The 20,308-nt window shown below is 40.2% G+C and overlaps 3 protein-coding genes across 3 annotated transcripts; all 3 read right to left on the reverse strand.

Annotated features, from left to right (window-relative positions):
• Positions 1-4,702: 4,702 nt before the first annotated feature.
• Positions 4,703-5,675, reverse strand: LOC123518904 (cuticle protein AMP1A-like). Its single transcript, XM_045279964.1, has 3 exons — positions 5,547-5,675; positions 5,138-5,364; positions 4,703-5,007 (listed from the first exon to the last, which is right to left on the reverse strand). Exons 1-3 carry the CDS (start codon positions 5,589-5,591, stop codon positions 4,812-4,814), a joined length of 468 nt encoding a protein of 155 aa, XP_045135899.1. The 5' UTR covers positions 5,592-5,675; the 3' UTR covers positions 4,703-4,811.
• A 2,443-nt stretch (positions 5,676-8,118) lies between these two features.
• LOC123518873 (cuticle protein AM1159-like) lies at positions 8,119-9,025 on the reverse strand. Its single transcript, XM_045279925.1, has 3 exons — positions 8,932-9,025; positions 8,548-8,774; positions 8,119-8,421 (listed from the first exon to the last, which is right to left on the reverse strand). The coding sequence occupies exons 1-3, from the start codon at positions 8,974-8,976 to the stop codon at positions 8,226-8,228; spliced, it is 468 nt and encodes a 155-aa protein (XP_045135860.1). The 5' UTR covers positions 8,977-9,025; the 3' UTR covers positions 8,119-8,225.
• Positions 9,026-11,615: 2,590 nt separating this feature from the next.
• On the reverse strand, positions 11,616-18,781 carry LOC123518874. Its single transcript, XM_045279926.1, has 3 exons — positions 18,659-18,781; positions 11,921-12,147; positions 11,616-11,790 (listed from the first exon to the last, which is right to left on the reverse strand). The coding sequence occupies exons 1-3, from the start codon at positions 18,764-18,766 to the stop codon at positions 11,757-11,759; spliced, it is 369 nt and encodes a 122-aa protein (XP_045135861.1). The 5' UTR covers positions 18,767-18,781; the 3' UTR covers positions 11,616-11,756.
• Positions 18,782-20,308: the final 1,527 nt, after the last annotated feature.

Genomic DNA, 20,308 nt, shown 5'->3' on the forward strand with positions numbered 1-20,308 from the left:
CAGCTTTGGCTTTCCTCTCCCTTCACTGACCACCCTGGTGAACTAGCCTTCAACTTTGCTATCCTCCATGACCTAGAGCAACTGGTGCAACACCCTACTCGTATTCCTGACCGTCTTGGAGACACGCCCAACATTCTTGATCTCTTCCTCACCTCTAACCCTTCTGCTTATGCTGTCACCCTTTCATCTCCGTTGGGCTCCTCCGATCACAATCTCATTTCTGTATCTTGTCCTATTTTTCCAATCCCTCCGCAGGATCCCCAAAGCGAAGGTGCCTCTGGCGTTTTGCCTCTGCCAGTTGGGGGACCTGAGGAGGTATTATGCTGATTTTCCTGGAATGATTATTGCTTCCGTGTCAGAGACCCATCTCTTTGTGCTGAACGCATAACAGAGGTGTTAGTATCTGGCATGGAGGCGTACATTCCTCATTCTTTTCTCAACCTAAACCTTCTAAACCTTGGTTTAACTCAGCCTGTTCTCGTGCTATACATGATAGAGAGGTTGCCCACAAAAGGTACTTGAGCCTTCCATCTCCTGAATCTCATGCACTTTATATCTCTGCCCGGAATCATGCCAAGTCTGTTCTTCAACTTGCCAAACACTCTTTCATAAATAGGAAATGTCAAAATCTTTCAAACTCAAACTCTCCTCGTGACTTCTGGCATCTAGCCAAAAACATCTCAAATAACTTCACTTCTTCATCTTTCCTCCTTTATTTCATCCTGATGGCACCACTGCCATCTCTTCTGTCTCTAAAGCTGAACTCTTTTCTCAAACCTTTGCTCACAACTCCACCTTGGACGATTCTGGGCTTGTCCCTCCCTCCTCCTCCCTCTGACTATTTCATGTCTACAATCAAAATTCTTCGTAATGATGTTTTCCATGCCCTTGCTGGCCTAAACCCTCGGAAGGCTTATGGACCTGATGGGGTCCCTCCTATTGTTCTCAAAAACTGTGCTTCTGTGCTTGCACCTTGCCTGGCCAAACTCTTCCAACTTTGTCTATCGACTTCTACCTTTCCTTCCTGCTGGAAGTTCGCCTACATTCAGCCTGTTCCTAAAAAGGGTGACCGTTCTAACCCCTCAAACTACCGTCCTATAGCTTTAATCTCTTGCTTGTCTAAAGTTTTTGAATCTATCCTGAATAGGAAGATTCTCAAACATCTGTCACTTCACAATCTTCTGTCTGATCGCCAGTATGGCTTCCGTCAAGGTCGCTCTACTGGTGATCTTCTGGCTTTCCTTACTGAGTCTTGGTCATCCTCTTTTAGAGATTTCGGTGAAACTTTTGCTGTTGCGTTAGACATATCAAAAGCTTTTGATAGAGTCTGGCATAAAGCTTTGATTTCAAAACTGCCCTCCTACGGCTTCTATCCTTCTCTCTGCAACTTTATCTCAAGTTTCCTTTCCGACCGCTCTATTGCTGCTGTGGTAGACGGCTACTGTTCTTCTCCTAAACCTATTAATAGTGGTGTTCCTCAGGGTTCTGTCCTGTCACCCACTCTCTTTCTATTATTCATTAATGACCTTCTTAACCAAACTTCTTGCCCTATCCACTCCTACGCTGATGATACCACCCTACATCTTTCCACGTTCTTTCAGAGACGTCCAACCCTTCAGGAAATCAACAGATCACGCGGGGACGCCACGGAACGCCTGACTTCCGATCTTTCTAAGATTTCCGATTGGGGCAGAGAAAATCTAGTAGTTTTCAATGCCTCAAAACTCAATTCCTCCATCTATCAACTCGACACAACCTTCCAGACAACTATCCCCTCTTCTTCAATGACACTCAACTGTCTCCCTCTTCCACAATGAATATCCTCGGTCTGTCCTTTGCTCATAATCTTAACTGGAAACTTCACATCTCATCTCTTGCTAAAACAGCTTCTATGAAGTTAGGTGTTCTGAGGCGTCTCCGACAGTTTTTCTCGCCCTCCAACTGCTTACTCTGTATAAGGGCCTTATCCGTCCCTGTATGGAGTACTCTTCGCATGTTTGGGGGGTTCCAGTCACACAGCTTTGCTTGATAGGGTGGAATCGAAAGCTCTTCGTCTCATCAACTCCCTCCTCTGACTAACTGTCTTCAGTCTCTTTCTCACCGCCGAAATGTTGCATCCCTTTCTATATTTTATCGCTATTTTCATGGTAACTGTTCTACTGATCTGCCTCCCCCCCTCCTCCTGCGGCCACGCTGCACAAGGCTTTCTTCTTCCTCTCATCCCTATTCTGTCCAACTCTCTAATGCAAGAGTTAACCAGTACGCTCAATCATTCATCCCTTTCACTGGTAAACTCTGGAACTCCCTCCCTGCATCTGTATTTCCGAATTCCTACAACTTGTCTTCTTTTAAGAGGGAGGTATCGAGGCATTTGCTCCCCTAATTCTGGCTGACGGTTTTGGCACTTTTTGAAGTCTTTGGAGAGCCAGCGCTCAAGTGGGCCTTTTTCTAACTTTCTTTTTTTTGCCCTTGGCTGGCCCTCTTCCCTACGTAAAAAAAAAAAAAAAAAGTGCTCTAAAATCTTGATTATTCACGGAGCTCCTGACAGGAGTGTAAACAAAAGCGCGCCATGACAGAGAGAGAGAGAGAGAGAGAGAGAGAGAGAGAGAGAGAGAGAGAGAGAGAGAGAGAGAGAGAGAGAGAGAGAGAGAGAGAGAGAGAGAGAGAGAGAGAGAGAGAGAGAGAGAGAGAGAGAGAGAGAGAGAGAGAGAGAGCACGTCTTATAAAACGCAAATCTAGGAACATGATGTATAGCTTAGCCCGTCAATTCACATCTGCTTGCTGGAAGTGATGATGGTGGTGGTGGCCGGGAAAGGGAAAACACTATTACTTGGGCAGATGGTGAAAAACAACTGCCACTTTACGACTCGTTGCCTGAAGTGTTGCTGGCCCACTTCAGTTTTTTTTCTTAAGTATTTTTAGGCGTGCTTGCGTGTGTGTGTGTGTGTGTGTGTGTGTGTGTGTGTGTGTATATGTGTGTGTGTGTGTGTGTGTGTGTGTGTGTGTGTGTGTGTGTGTGTGTGTGTGTGTGTGTGTGTGTGAAGACCCTGGTATTGGCACCGCATTATCTCAGTATGCCTCCTTTTTTTTTTTTTTTTTGCCGTTGGTCGATTTTCCTACAAGAATAGTTATCCATGTCGTCTGATGTTAAAGTTCATAGTTTGTGCTGGAAACGCATAAAACCTCATATCTATTATTGAAAATGCAATAGTCAAGACATCATTTCAAGCTTCATTTATGTTCTTTATATATGCACAGAATAAACCAGGAGGGAGAAACGGAGTGATCAACGAGTGTAACAGAGAACAATAAACTCTGTTCCGGCGTGTCATGTTACAACGTGAAATGAGAATATTATGTGTGTGCTTAAGAATGGAAGAATGAAGTGTTTTTCGTTACGCTGGGAGAAATTCATCGCTATAGGAATTAATTTAGACAGTCATTGATTACTAGACGCTGTATTTAGTTGTGACGCAGAAAATAAACTGAATGAATACCACAAGGACAATAGTAGTAGTAGTAGTAGTAGTAGTAGTAGTAGTAGTAGTAGTAGTAGTAGTAGTAGTTGTAGTAGAAGTAGTGGTAGTAATGTTATAGCAGTAGTAGTATTACTAGTAATAGTAGTAATAGTAGTAGTAGTAGTAGTAGTAGTAGTAGTAGTAGTAGTAGTAGTAGTAGTTGTTGTAGTAGAAGTAGTGGTAGTAATGTGGTAGTAGTAGTAGTAGTAGTAGTAGTAGTAGTAGTAGTAGTAGTAGTAGTAATAGATGTAGTAGTAGTAGTAGTAGTAGTAGTAGTAGTAGTAGTAGTAGTAGTAGTAGTACTAGTAGTATAGTGGTAGTCACACATGTTGTTGTTATAGGAGCTTTAGTAGCAAAAGTAGCAGCAATGGTGGTGAGGATATTGGTGAGGGCGGTGAAGACAAGGGTAATAACAAACTTTTTGTTATTCCAATGATTGGTAACTGTGCCGCGGTAAAACACTGTGCGTCTGTGCTGGCAGCCGTGACGTGCCACGCTTTCTTATATAGATCTTTAATGGAAAAAGTAAAAAAAACTAAGTAAACATTTTCTTTTTTTTCTTTTTTTGTCATGCATGGGGTCATGAACATTCCTCAGTGAATGACGCTGGTTTCCTTCCTCATGTTAGATCTTATTACTGTGAAACTGCGGAAGCATTCATACAAAACAGTTTTGGCTTATTATTTTTTTGTTTAGCTCTTCCAGTATCAGATGCAGTTCACAGGAGAGGAAAGAAGTGGCGTCATGATGAATATTCAGAACACAGGATACTTTACTTTACGAGTATCAAAGCAAATTTTAACACCTTGAATTTTACATTAAATATTTCAATAAAGGATGAAAGAACACAGATATGCTGATATGGTACTACAGTGACTACAGTACTCGTACTTGTGTTATCATGTTTATGGAAACGTCTTTCTAACACGCTACCACTGATTATGGGAAATGAATGTTCTTACACCAAACTGTGGCTGAGTGTTTGTGTTGCAGTGGTGGAGGTGGTGCAGCAGGTGGAGATGAATGTTCCGCTAGGTAGCAGTAGATTTCTTTTACTTTCTCGTTACCTCATATTTCAGTGTGGTGAATGCCATATTCAGGCATTGATATTCACACATTTTCTACGTTCATGTCTTTTTTTTTTTAAACTAGCTAAAGGTGTTCATATCCTCATTAAACACAAATTATTTCACATGAAAAGTTTTATTGCTGCATGATAACAATGGTAATAAATAGATGAGTAGGGAAGGAGACTTTCGCCGTTGTGGTTGAGGATTTGATCATGACGGGTGTTTAGGCATAGGTGTATCTGTCCTCGGGAGAGCGGTTGCGGTCCTCCTCGGCGGCCTTAGCGATCTGGGCCAGCACGAAATCGGGGATGGGGTGGGGGAACTCGGGGGCCACGGGCAGCAGGTCAGAGTCGGGCTGGTATCCGCCGGCGTCGGCGACGAACTTCACCTCAACGGGGGTGCCGTCAGGGGCGGTGTAGCTGTGGGGACAAAGTGTGCATCAGTCTTCATGCTGCTACTCACAATGCTGATACTATTACCACTGCACGCCTCCCGCCAAACTGTCAACAAACAGACAACACTCGCTGCCGCCAGCCGAGTGGTACTCACGAGAACACTCCACTCTTGACCACGGCGCCCTCGGGGCCGTCTGGGCTGCCGTGCTGGGACACAGAGATGCCGTTGCTAGTCTTCACTTCCAGGTTGTACCTGCCGTCGTCCTGGAGATCGAAGTCGTGCTGCAGGATCTCTGCCTCCTCGCTGGATCCGGAGGCATAGCTGCCATAGGGCCTGTCGGGGGCGGCGAAGGCCACGGCGGCGAGGGCGGCGATGATCACCTGCGTGGAAGACTTCTGTTAGCTTACGACAGACGCATCTATTGTTCAAATAAGTAAAATAAAAGAATGGATCATGTCACGATGTAGTGGCAGTAATTCCATCACATAACACGCCGCTGTGATGATGCGGGAGAGCTGTTATCGCGGCACTCCGTGTCTCCGCGTGCTGCCATTGGACTTACGAATTTCATGTTGCTTGGTGGAGCTTGTGACGACTGGAGGCCCATGTGCCAGTCTATATAGGAGTACCTGCAGAGTGGCCGCGAGTTGCCGGCTGCTGATATTGGCAGTATGAGAAAATGTAATCTGGTTTGTCCACTTTACCGATCTTCATGAACTCGTCAGGTCATTACTCACCTATGCCTGACCACCATAATTTTTTGCGCTTGGATTTGAACTAGAAAGGCTCGTGCGGACCGCTGCCACACTGCACGAGGTCAGGGTCGTGGGGCTGATACTTTCGGTGGTGAGTGACGACCTCCGTCAAGAACTGAAAAAGGAGTACGACGTGTGGGGTTAATTTTGCGAAGATAATTATTATCAAGTAAATAATTGGAAGCGATATATCACATCAATTTCTGTTGTTCACACTATTGCTACAACAATAGACAACGTTTTCAGAAATTATTATGTTGTTATGTTTCAAAGATTTTCGAGGTGTATCTGTCCGAGTATGTAGATTCATGCTTACCAGTATTTACCTACGTATTAACCTTTCTACGCACTGCCTTCATACAGACGTGCATACACAAATAGAAAATGATAAAATAATTGAATATAGCGTAGACAGATAACTAGATGATTAAGTCGAAACCGATACACATATGAAAAGAGAGATTTATAGAAAGATTGATGCATAGATAAGTCGGTAGGGAAAACGATAAGAAAACAAGAAAACAAGGAAACTCCAAGAAGCCATCAGGCATATATGTGGACTGATTTTGATTCATACATACATACATACATACATACACATATACATACATACATAGAATAATTGATAGATAGCAAACCATATCTCCTTAACAGCCAAGTAGTCATTGACGTGAGAGAGTATAACACAGCAGTCGTGATTCTACGTAAATATAGTTATGTATATACAGTCTTCTAATATATAGCAGTCGTCATGCTCGGTGAAGACTCAGACTGTGGCCGAGAAGATTGTACTCCGACATGCTGCCAGTCCTGACCCTCCGAAACTAAGAGCAAACAAAAAGAATTTCTAGATAGATGAAACAATGTTATTTTGATTGACACTATCGCCCCAGTGTCACGATTCTCAGCATTCTCTACCATAGAATAAGACGTTCTACAAAATCATTATCCGTGGAAATAATACTAAAATACAGTAAGAGATGCAGCATTTTGGGAAAGTGCGAGAGCTTAAAGACTCAGTTAAAGGAGAAGAATTTATTACGCTAAATGTTTTAACTTTATTCCACTTAATCAAGCAATGTGAGTGAACCACCACAAACATCGAAGCAACAAGCATTAAAAGGAATTCTTGTTCTGCATTGCTGCCATTAGGTACTTCATAAAATCACTGAGAAACTGATCTGAAAGCGAGAAAGTCAGTAGACATGAGAGGTAATAACCAGGAGTGGATACGCTGACAAAGAGAACTCAGGGCAGCGCCACAAATAGCAGGACCATAACGACTACAGGGTCCAAACTTCCAAAGGTCATTGTAAGATTTTTGTACGTACACCTGGTCACATTATATATTCTATTTTTTTTCTTCTTCTTTTTCTTCTTCATTTCCTTCTTTCTTCTTCTTCTTCTTCTTCTTCTTCTTCTTCTTCTTCTTCTTCTTCTTCTTCTTCTTCTTCTTTTCTTCTTCTTCTTCCTCTTCTTTTCTTCCTCTTTCTTATGTTTTCCTTCTTCTTCTTCTTCTTCTTCTTCTTCTTCTTCTTCTTCTTCTTCTTCTTCTTCTTCTTCTTCTTCTTCTTCTTCTTCTTCTTCTTCTTCTTCTTCTTCTTCTTCTTCTTCTTCTTCTTCTTCTTCTTCTTCTTCTTCTTCTTCTTCTTCTTCTTCTTCTTCTTCTTCTTCTTCTTCTTCTTCTTCTTCTTCTTCTTCGTCTCCTTCCTCTTCATTTTCTTTTTTTTCCGTCTTCCTTTTTCTTTTTATCATTATTTTTTTGTAGAATGGATGAGAAATCCTATTTATTTCACTGACTCACAAAGGTATACGTTGATAGTGGCTGTGATGGTATACAGTTGGGGATTTCTTAACTTTTCAGCATCAAAAAAGAGTTGTCCCAAACATAACAGAACATATTTGTATTAAACTACTCCTTCAGTCTGAGTTTCATTATTTCGTTCTTCGTTTTCTTATATCCCTTATAACACAACTGTCCGTTGGTGCGGAGGCTTCCATGGCCACACCAATCGAGTGATCTGTCGCTGGTAGCCATCCTCAATACATTTTGCAAAAATAATCATCAAGGTTAATATGCTGTGTTGCTTTAGAGACAATGTTATTATCTTATGCAAAGTTATTCACATAATATCTAATACGAAGTTGTGGTAACGTTCCTTTTTAATGAATGTTGCAATGGTAAGATATATGAATGTTCTGCATTGACTAGAGAGGTAGTGTCCCTTCAACTGGTGTGTTAAGGTAATAACTTTTTTTATTGTCACATTACGTATGTTAACGCTATAATGTTCCTTTTTTACAGATATTTTTTATATATTGCCAGGTGTGATGGACTCATAGAAGGTGAATATATTAGTATAGTAATTAAATATACGATTGTTTACATGAAATAATTTATTATGGAACGACAACAATGGTAATAAATAGATGAGTAGGGAAGGAGAGTTTCGCCCTTATGGTGGAGGTTTGGTCATGGCGGGTGTTTAGGCATAGGTGTATCTGTCCTCGGGAGAGCGGTTGCGGTCCTCCTCGGCGGCCTTAGCAATCTGGGCCAGCACGAAATCGGGGATGGGGTGGGGGAACTCGGGGGCCACGGGCAGCAGGTCAGAGTCGGGCTGGTAGCCGCCGGCGTCGGCGACGAACTTCACCTCAACGGGGGTGCCGTCAGGGGCGGTGTAGCTGTGGGGACAAAGTGTGCATCAGTCTTAATGTTTGTAATACTACTATTAACACTGATCTTATATGACTCTGCCAAACTGCCAACAAACAGACAACACTCGCTGCCGCCAGCCGAGTGGTACTCACGAGAACACTCCACTCTTGACCACGGCGCCCTCGGGGCCGTCTGGGCTGCCATGCTGGGACACAGAGATGCCGTTGCTGGTCCTCACCTCCAGGTTGTACCTGCCGTCGTCCTGGAGATCGAAGTCGTGTTGCAGGATCTCTGCCTCCTCGCTGGATCCGGAAGCATAGCTGCCATAGGGCCTGTCGGGGGCGGCGAAGGCCACGGCAGCGAGAGCGGCGATGATCACCTGCGTGGAATATTTCTGTTAGCTTACGACAGACGCATCTGTTGTTCAACTAAGTAAAATAAAAGAATGGTTCATGTCACGCTGTCTACTGGTGTAGTGGCAGTAATCCCAGCAAATCGCGGCACTGCGCGTCTCCGCGTACTGCCATTGGACTTACGAATTTCATGTTGCTTGGTGGAGCTTGTGACGACTGGAGGCCCATGTGCCAGTCTATATAGGAGTACCTGCAGAGTGGTCGCGAGTTGCCGGCTGCTGATATTGACAGTAGGAGAAAATGCAATCTGGTTTTTCCACTTTACCCAGTCTCATGAAGGCGTTACGTCATTACTTGACTGTCCATGACCATCATTATTTTTTTGTGCATGTGTCTAAATTAGAAAGGCTCCTGCCGGCCGCTGCCGCGCGACATGAGGTCAGGGTCACGGCGGTGATACTTTCGGCTGTGAGTGACAACCTAAGTCAAAAGAACTGCTGCAAAACTACAACATCTGGGATTGGAAGTGAAGCCTTGAAATAGTTTGATTTTCGTTGGGCCCATCGGCTCATTATGGACTCACTTGATTTATTTTTCTTTTGATTGCCTAACTGAGTAGCAGTTAATATAGAAGTTATAAAAAGTAAATCTCAATTTTGAAAATGGAAACAAAGAAGACCGCAGCGATAACGTATTTTCTTCCTAAATAACCATTGAATGTTTATTATTTTACATACATCTACATACTTCTTTTCTCATACTTACTGTCATACATAGTAAGTGAGCGGATGAGTAAATAAAGATTGGGAATTTAACTGATAAACACTTAGATATAAAGATATGCTGAAAAATAGATTAAGAGAGAAGTTGGTATGTAGACAATCATCTCTCTCTCTCTCTCTCTCTCTCTCTCTCTCTCTCTCTCTCTCTCTCTCTCTCTCTCTCTCTCTCTCTCTCTCTCTCTCTCTCTCTCTCTCTCTCTCTCTCTCTCTCTCTCTCTCTCTCTCTCTCTCTCTCTCTCTCTCTCTCTCTCTCTCTCTGTTTATATGCACACACATATACATATATATATATATATATATATATATATATATATATATATATATATATATATATATATATATATATATATATATATATATATATATATATATATATATATATATATATATGCATATAAACAGACGAACATACTGATAAACAGACTGAATGATAGATAGATAGATAGATAGATGGTAAAAACATTCATATTGATAGCAGACTCTTACTGTTGCTATCGTGGTTTCTGTGTTATCCACATTAGTAACGACAACAAAATGCCAAGCAATATGTGGTACGTTAGACGTTCATTGGCGTAAAATGATATAACATTACTCCCGTGACATTACTTTGATCTAATCAATTAACGTTTTTGTCTACCCATCCACTCTACATATTTGTCAGTTAATCCCACACAATCCTCAACATGTAATAATCATCCCACGTGGTCAGCGCCTTATAGCAACTGTCTGTATGTCTGTGTTGGAGGCATTGTCCTGATCACGAACGTCTCTTTGAAGTTGAGCCTTCCGTGAGGGCAAACACTGATATCATATTTCGCACTTTCTCACGCAGGATGGATCTTTCATGGGACTCTTCCTGAGCATGCTTTTGTCCTACATTTATGCAGAACAAGTATGATTGGGCTTAATTGTTGTTGTTGTTGTTGTTTTTGTTGATGATTGTCATTTTTCTCATTATTATTGTTTTATTTTCTCTTTTGTATTTTCTCCCTCGTCGCCTGATCTTTGTCTCTTTCATATTCAACAGGAGATATGTTTCAAATGCTACACTTTGAGGGAATGGTGAAATATTTTTAACAGAATGATATACACTTATCCACGTGTGTAATCCTCGCTTTATTTGCTTTTCCCCTATTTTTCTTGTTCTTTATAGAACCTGATACATTAGTTGGGTCTTTGTCTTTTTTTTTCTCTCTCTTTTATTTAGTGTGTGTCTGTCTTTCATCTTTGTTTTGCCTTTGGCTGGTGACCCCTCTAAGTAATAAAAGTGTGTGAGACGAGGCTCAGCGATAGTGTTATAAATATAGCTTGAGAAGTCTTGATGTGCGAATCATCATAGAAAAACGTACCTTGAAGTAAAAGTATTATCTAAGTTCAGTTGCTCCTTACGATGATATATTTTTTTTTTCATTAACTGCATTAGCCCAAATGGTACTCACAAGAACAAACCACTAAACCTATCACAATATATAGAAGGTAAAGAATCATCATCACTGCACAGATTATAGATGAATTAATTATGATTAGTATATATGTATTTATTTATTTTTCTATCATCAATATTAATGATATATTTTTTAAGTGCAATTTTCTATTAGTTTCGATGGCACTATTATTTGAACTTAAGGTTTTGATATATATACTCTTAATATTAAGTGGTTGTAATGGTGGTGGTGGTGGTGGTGATAGTGGTGGTGGTGGTGGTGTTGGTGGTGATGTTGCTGCATCTGATGTGTTGAGGCCAAAGGTGTCTTACATCTTAAATCACAAAAGGTATTGCTGCGTCTCATGTGTTGCAAAGACAATATTTCTGAATATATCATACATGCAGGAAGAATTTCTGAATATGGTCTACTGAAGTGTTGATGTTTTCTTATAGAAATTTCTCTACTTTGTCAAGTGTTATGATTCTACACAAAGTAAATACATTTGTACATTGATTAATTGAATAAAAAAGTACATTATATTATATATTTTATTGCTGCATGATAACAATGGTAATAAATAGATGAGTACGGAAGGAGAGTTTCGCCCTTGTGGTGGAGAGTTTGGTCATGGCGAGTCTTTAAGCATAGGTGTATCTGTCCTCGGGAGAGCGGTTCCGGTCCTCCTCGGCGGCCTTAGCAATCTGGGCCAGCACGAAATCGGGGATGGGGTGGGGGAACTCGGGGGCCACGGGCAGCAGGTCAGAGTCGGGCTGGTAGCCGCCGGCGTCGGCGACGAACTTCACCTCAACAGGGGTGCCGTCAGGGCGGTGTAGCTGTGGGGACAAAGTGTGCATCAGTCTTCATGTTGCTACTCACAATACTGATACTTTTGCCACTGCACGCCTCCCGCCAAACTGTCAACAAACAGACAACACTCGCTGCCGCCAGCCGAGTGGTACTCACGAGAACACTCCACTCTTGACCACGGCGCCCTCTGGGCCGTCTGGGCTGCCGTGCTGGGACACAGAGATGCCGTTGCTGGTCCTCACCTCCAGGTTGTACCTGCCGTCGTCCTGGAGATCGAAGTCGTGCTGCAGGATCTCGGCCTCCTCGCTGGATCCCACAGAGGCATAGCTGTAGGGTCTGTCGGGGGCGGCAAAGGCCACGGCGGCGAGGGCGGCGATGATCACCTGCGTGGAAGACTTCTGTTAGCTTACGACAGACACGTCTCTTGTCCAAATAAGCACAAGAAAAGAATAGTGTATGTCACGCTGTCTAATGTTGTAGTGGCAGTAATCCCATCACATAACACGCCGCTGTGATGCTGCGCGAGAGCTGTTATCGAGGCACTCTGTCTCTGTGTGCTGCCATAGGACTTACGAATTTCATGTTGCCTGGTGGAGCTTATGACGACTGGAGGTCCATGTGCCAGTCTTTATAGGAGTACCTGCGGAGTGGCCGTGAGATGCCAGCTACTGATATTGGCATGAAATATCTTGTTTGTCCACTTTACCGAGTCTCATGAAGGCGTTACGTCATTACTAGACTATCCATGACCATTATCGTGTGTGCATGGCTGTGGAGTAGAAAGGCTTGTAGTGCCCGCTAGAACATCGTACGAGGTCAGGGTCACGGCGGTGGTACTTTTGATGGTGACTGACATCCTTAGTCAAGAACTGAAGTAATACCAGGACGTGTGGCCTTTAGCAACGAAGTTCCGAAATGTTAAGTAATCATGTACTCAATTACCGATTTATGTCATTTCTCTGAACTTTTTTTTTATGCGAGAGGGAAGACTGCCAAGGGCAACAAAATGTTAGAAAAAAAAAGGCCCATTGGAACTACATGTTCCCTAAAAGATCCGAAAGAGTCAGCCAAAATGAATAGAAAATAACTTGAAAGACATCTGTCTTCATAAAAAAAAGTACTCAATAAAGTCCAAATATGTATAGTTGTGAGATGACACCGTTACTTTCAGAACGGTACGTAAAGATGTTTGTTTTGTTTTATGCAGTCTTGCAATGTGTAGTAGTAAACACACGACCGAAAAACCGAAGACGATGGAGGGAACAGGTAATACAGCGCCACTCTGTCGTGAACATAGTGAATAAGAGCATGCAAGGATAATGCGGATGGAAAAGTTATTGGGCTAATTAGATCGAGAGTCTTTCAGCTGCTTCTTACTTCAAGAAATTGTACCAGGGATACTTCTATCTATCCTAAAGTTTACGAAAAGTCAAACATGACTGCGATTCTATATTGTCCTGTAAACAAACAGGTCACGAGAACTGCCTCTGTATTTCCATCTTCTTTTGACTTGACTTCTTGTAGGAGAGAGGTGTCGAGTCAATTGTCCCTGAATTTTGACTAACTCCTATGTCTTTTAGTGAACTGGAAACATAGTGGGCTTTTTTTCATTTTTTTCTGCCTTTGGCCATCTGTCCCTCCTACACAATAAAAGAGACAAGAGCAATAAAGATTCAGCTACCTGGATGACCCTGATATTACACTTCTTGAAATAAAAATGTATGAATTTTCATCATGAATAAAGTGAAAAAAAGCTTATTAAATTTTATCTAGACTCTGAGTGATATTCTAGCTTAGGAGAGGACTTTCTAAAAGGGACATAGATAAGTTATTTGTATTTCTTCGTCAATGATTCCATGGATGATAAAAAAAAAATATCGTATTGATCAGCAGGACAATTAAATAATTCTAATGAAATATGAGTTATTACTGCTAAAGGTATCTTGGTGTTCACGAGCCAGAACATTTAGCAGCTGGCGTAGAATGCCCTGCAGATCTCAGTGGAGGTTGTGAACGCATGTCTATGCGAGGAGGTTCATCAACGCGTCTTATCATTAAGACTAAGGGCTACGAACCGTCTGAGTGTGACTGATGACATGCGTGTGGCACACCTCAATAAACAAAGTGTCAATATCACCGGTCATGAAAACTACAGCAATGCAACGACAAAAACAGTGTGACTGTTTTATATGTAATCGTAATAGGTTAGTTTCCTATTCAAAATGTTAAGGTATTTAATTGTTTAAAATGAAGTGGGGATACTTCCTTTGTGTTTCATTGGGTCTGAAAGGTTTATGTTTAGAGGATTCATGAAGCTAAGAATTGACAATCAAAGTATGCGGTAAAGAGAAGGTAAAGATAATGATTGAGTGAGTTTTCCATTAGATAGTAGCGTATTGCGTAGCTTGGTCAGGCACATTGTGTTGGTGGAATCATCGCTTGCAGTCAGTCAGGGAACGCAGGAAGGCAACTGCTCGAGGTAGAGCCGACTGATTTGACCGAGCTGTTCTCACTACTGTAGTGACACGCCTTCTGAACTGTATTGTGATAATGTGTCTGAAGCAGTTACTCAAGAAAACTCTTACTGGCACAAAGGCAACTTGGGTTACTTTGCAGAATTTTTTTTCTCACGTGCCTTTGTCCGGTGCCTTAATTGATAGGATGACATCCTTCAGTCTATCAATGTATAAGTTCATAAGGTATAATCCACAGAGATTTTTTGGTGTAGACATTATGAGTCTTAGAACGTGCATCGACTAGATAATTGTGATAAATGTGTAGTACATACTGTGACGCGAGAGAGGAGGATTAGCCAACGTGATAACGTTTTGTGTGATTACGAATATATTTGTGCAGTTGTGCTGGTCTTTAGCTTTGATGGTGCCGCGAATGTCTCCAGTTTATAAAACATTGTGCATCAGTTATACCGTTATCTATGGGCATGCATTGCTAGTGAAGCATATGCATGCTGAATAAAACGTTCACGATTCCTAGGGCGTTCAAATATCTCATCTTTCTTGGTGTAGAGTGATTATTCAGTAATATTTGGATAAGGTCTCAATGTTGTCATTGATCTACATTCAGTAGTCATATGCATACATTCAGCTGTGATCAGACATGTTCAAACACTGTAATCATTAATGTCAGTGGCAATCGTATGCATAGTGCGTAATTGACCATTGACATGTGATCGATAGTATAGTCTGCAAGTTACAAGATGCAGAACTACATTCAGCTTATTATGCATGATACAGTCTTAGAACCTGACTAGATATTGTCCAGTGAATACGATTTGCAGGTAACTAGTATCAGAAGTTTGTTGCTATATAAAGACGACATGATGTCAATCTGAGAATGAGAGAAGAGCTAGCCATCTTGTTGAATACGAGCTATTGATGCAAATATTCTGTTAAATATTATTTCAATAATAGATTATAATCTTTACATTATTATTCAGTGAAGGGCACTGATACATTCTGAAAGTTATACTAAGTAAATTAATAATATAATACACATGAAATCATAGATTAACAACGATGAAACGTAAGAATAGCAATCTAGAACGATATTATTGATGTAATTAATGACAAGTTTGTAAAGTTATCTTAATGACAAAAATCAGACTAGTTGTCAGATTCGAAAATTTGCTTGACGAGAATATTGAACAGTATATACTAGATAGTCATTTACTTGGACTATAATTTGACATCTACATGAAATGAATATGTTATATGATGTTATGAAATACGAGTAAAATTAACATGGCTATGATTGATATCTGATAATTGATGATATTTCAGTATCAAAGTCAGTATCAAACTGTTAAAATGTAATTACAGTAAATTCTAGATTCAAGGTACAATCTAGTCAATGATGTACACGTTAATGAAAAAGCAGTGCAAAAGCAGTATAACGTTCTTTAACAATGATCAGTAATATAGACCATGTTTTACATGTATGAGATCAACTAAATAAGCTTTATGACTGATCGGATGATACTGTCAACTCTCATATTTACAATGAACGTAGAAAAGTTAATCTACTAGCAAAAGTTACAGATGGTTGTTATAGCAAGTGCAAAGTGATGGTTACTTTGTCAGATGAAAGTTCTATTTTGATTAGTACTTATAATTGTTTCTTGCTTATACAAGTTATAAGTAATCTGTAATCGTAGTGCAATTCACATGTAGATTCATGTATAATTTTGCTTCTACAATTGTTACTTTATGATTTCCTGTTGTAGTATTCATGGTGTATCAATAGTTTTGTTGAGATTCATTTGATGGTCATCTAATGGATTCTTTAGTTTGTGTTCTTTGATTGTTGATTTATTATTTATGATTTGTTAGTGAGTGTTGCACTTTGAAGTTGTATTTGTTGTTCATGATTTGCTGGTTAATGGTCAATGTGTGTTGTTAGTGAACAATGAGTAAGTTTGATATAGATGATTTGATATGATGTGAGTCTACGTTTGTAAAAGTGCAGTTGGTGACTTAGTGTACAGACGCATGTTATATTTGGTCATGTGGAGTAACAGCTTGGTGTAAAATTTGGATGAAATGTGACAGCCAGTGTGTTTGGCAAAGGTGTGACGTCACTTGTAAGTGAGTGTGAGTTGCTTTTGTGCAATTTGAAGTTATTAAGCTTGAATTATGTGCATAGTTGTGTACAGACTAATTGTCATTCTGATGAAGTTTCTTGTAAAGATTCATACGATTGGTGAGTTGTTAAGCTGAATTTGTTATAGAGCTAACGAGTCGTTTAAGTATCATGTGATCAGATGTTGCATAGGTGAGCATTCGCTTTACTCTCGTAGGTATTGATGTGGATTGTCTGAGCGGCTAGCACGTGTCAAAGGTGAATAGGCCATGGTACTGAGTTCGCATGAAGTGTGAAGTAGTTGTAGTAGCTGTTGGCATTCTAAGTTTGCTCAGTTATCTGTGAGTTATAGCTCTCCAAGCAGCATGGACACTTACTCGTAGAGATGGACGGTGAGCAGTCAGCATGACAATATCACTGGTGCGTAGCATAGTACTGTATGGCAGACAGTTCTGCCATGCTGGCTGCTCTGTGCACGACGTGCTTGAGACTCCCGCCTGTCAGACATCGCGCGAATCGAGTGGCTCGGGCACTGCTAACGGCCCGCTGCGCAGCTGAGCTGAGGCCTAGTAGATGCGCTCACTAGAGAGAGCTACCTGCTGACAAGTCTTTCCAGTCCTGCTCCTAGTCCATACGATACTGATGACTCTCTGGCTGTCTCATAGGACACGCGAGGTCCATGCAGGTCGATGAGCTACCGTGAAGGCCGTGACAGCGGTCAGATCATTAAGAGATCGTCCGGTCTTGTCCAATACTAGTCATTGACGAATGTTAGTGTACTTCATGCTAGTGGCGATCGTCACTTACTGACTGGATGATCTTTGAGCTGTTACAGGCCAGTGATGGGCTTTGCCATCTGATATGTGAGCTTAGGATCTTTCGAGTGCCTTAGTTCAATAAGTTCAATGACTAGTGCCGATGAGCTGAACTACTGTATCGATATGGCTCAACTACGATTTCTGATTTGACGTAGCTGCTGTTATACTAGTTGTATCTTCATGAACGAGTCGCTAAGAAGAAATTAGTGCCGTGATATGGTCCATGTAACTTCAGTAACGACGTTCATGCAGTTGACTTCAATCTATAACAAATGATAATGTGTGTAGACTTCGAGACTATGCTGAACGTTCTTTACATTAATGAGTCAATGTATTGATAAATATGCAGATAGTTTAAATCTTTGACTAGAAATCTAAATCAATACTAGTACAGAAGATTAATATTCTTTGATATAATGTATTGAAAACTATAATAGATCACAGCTTCTGAACTCACTGTTAAATCAATATTCAGATCAAAAGCTCATATAATAAGTGATTTTAGAATTTTGAAAATTTAATACATCTTCAGAATAATAAAAGTATATTTTAAGTCAATTTCTTTAGGAATAATACAGAAATTCTAGATGCAAAGACGCATATTCTTAACAGATCAAGTAAATGACTTAATAAATTCATTGATCTATTAAACTAAATGTTTATTAAGAATATTACATTTGAATATCTGTACTATAAAATCTCAGTTTTACAAATATTGACTCTATTAACAGTATATCATTTAGTTACTAGAAATCTATTAATAAAATATTATTTACTAATTATATTTGTGAAATATATTATTACAACAATATGTTTCTGTTAAATAGACTTAATTGTAAATGATTACTTCGTGTTAAAGGAATTCTTCTAGATATGTTCATTATTCTTATACTGTTAAGCATCATAATTTTTTACTCATTGACTCAAACAGTATTGACTATATTTAAACTTGTGATTCATGAAAAATACTTTACATTGTTATTGAACGTCATGAGAAGATATTATTGCGTATAGTCTTCTAATGAATGTTAATAGTATTAGTTTACAGTCTTTGCATCAATTTGAGTTTAGATTTAATGTTGTACTATAGATTGCATTATTGTTTGTTACTTGTAGTAAAGTTATGTAGTTTTATCAGATATTGTTAGTTATTTGTATATGACATTATCTTCATTTTCATTTATATAGCTTTTCTTTATGCAGTGTCAATTCATTCTATTGTACATCTCTGTTTCATATCAGTTCATTCTACATGGTTCTTATGTAATTATCATTTATGAATTGTTTGGGTGGAGGACTTCTGTTAGCTTACGACAGACGCATCTCTTGTCCAAATAAGCACAAGAAAACAATGGTGCATGTCACGCTGTCTAATGTTGTATTGGCAGTAATCCCATCACATAACACGCCGCTGTGATGCTGCGCGGAAACTGTTATCGAGGCACTCTGTGTCTCTGTGTGCTGCCATTGGACTTACGAATTTCATGTTGCTTGGTGGAGCTTGTGACGACTGGAGGTCCATGTGCCAGTCTTTATAGGAGTACCTGCGGAGTGGCCGTGAGATGCCAGCTACTGATATTGGCATGAAATATCTTGTTTGTCCACTTTACCGAGTCTCATGAAGGCGTTACGTCATTACTAGACTATCCATGACAATTATCGTATGTGCATGGCTGTGGAGTAGAAAGGCTTGTGGTGCCCGCTAGAACATCATACGAGGTCAGGGTCGCGGCGGTGGTACTTTTGGCGGTGACTGACATCCTTTGTCAAGAACTAAAGTAATACCAGGACGTGTGGCCTTTAGCAACTATGTTCCGCAATGTTAAGTTGATTTTCATGTCAACCATCAGCTTCCCACGTGCTCACCTACATATTTGTGTCACTACTCTGAATGAAAACATGTCGTTATAAAAATATATACAATAAAATCCAAATTTATATCGATGTGAGGTGACACATCGTAACTTCCAGAACACAACATAAAAAGATGATCATTTTGTTTTTCTATGTAGTCTTATAATGCATAGCAGTAAACACAATTGACTGAAAAGCCCAAGACGAAGGGGGAGCTGGTATTACAGCACCACTCTTCCGTGAACAGAGCGTATAAGAACATGCAAGATCAATGAGGAAGGAAAAGTTATTGTGATATTTAGATCGAGAGTCTTTTACTTTGAGAAATTGTTCCAGGGACACTTATATTTGTCCTAAAGATTACGAAAAATCAAACATGACGGTGCTATTCTATACTGTTCTATGTACAAACAGAACATGAGAACAGAGACAAGAGCAATAAACTCCATATGGGTGACCCTGATATTGCACCTCTTGAAATAAAAAAAAGAGCAATAAAGATTACGTATTTTCATTTTTAATGAAGCGAAAATTATTTTCTTCTGATTGATAATTTAGATAAGGAGAGGACTCTGTAACAGGGAAATAAATATGATATTTATTTTTCTTCATCATTGATTTCATTGATGTTTAAAAACGATTAAAGAATATTGAAATATGAGTTGTTACAACTAAAACTGCTTTGATGTTCACGAGACAGAACCTTTAGCAGCTGGCGTAGAATGCCCTACAGATCCCAGTGCAGGTTGTGAACACATATCTGTGCGGGAAGGTTCATCAACGCGTCTTAACACCAAGACCAAGGGCTATGAACCATCTGAGTGTGACTGATGACATGCGTGAAGCACATCTCAATTAACAATAAGTGTTAATATCGTCGTTGATGAAAACAACAGCAATGCAACGACAAAAAACAGTGTCACTGTTTTATATGTAATCGTAATACAAGCTAAGAGAAAAATGCATTATTTTGGTTTAATAATAGAGTAACCCTAATTTTGTGTTAGCTTTATATCACTAATCATTTTTCACTCCTTTCAGGCTTTGACAAGTATACGAGGAAATGCTGTTAGATCTCGACTGGGTGCCGACAATAACAACAGTTCAGATTCAATGCTATAAAGACTCGCTATTAAGCCAGCATTGACTTACCTTCATGCAACGTTCCTTCTCTCTAATTAGCCAGAGTGTTCAGTCAAAATAGAGTTTCTTTAAACAAGGAAAATACAAATATGGCATTCACAGATTCTCCCGTAAGAGGTGAATTCACTAT

This window comes from Portunus trituberculatus, chromosome 44 (assembly GCF_017591435.1).
Source record: "Portunus trituberculatus isolate SZX2019 chromosome 44, ASM1759143v1, whole genome shotgun sequence".
In the NCBI taxonomy this organism is placed as follows: domain Eukaryota; kingdom Metazoa; phylum Arthropoda; class Malacostraca; order Decapoda; family Portunidae; genus Portunus; species Portunus trituberculatus.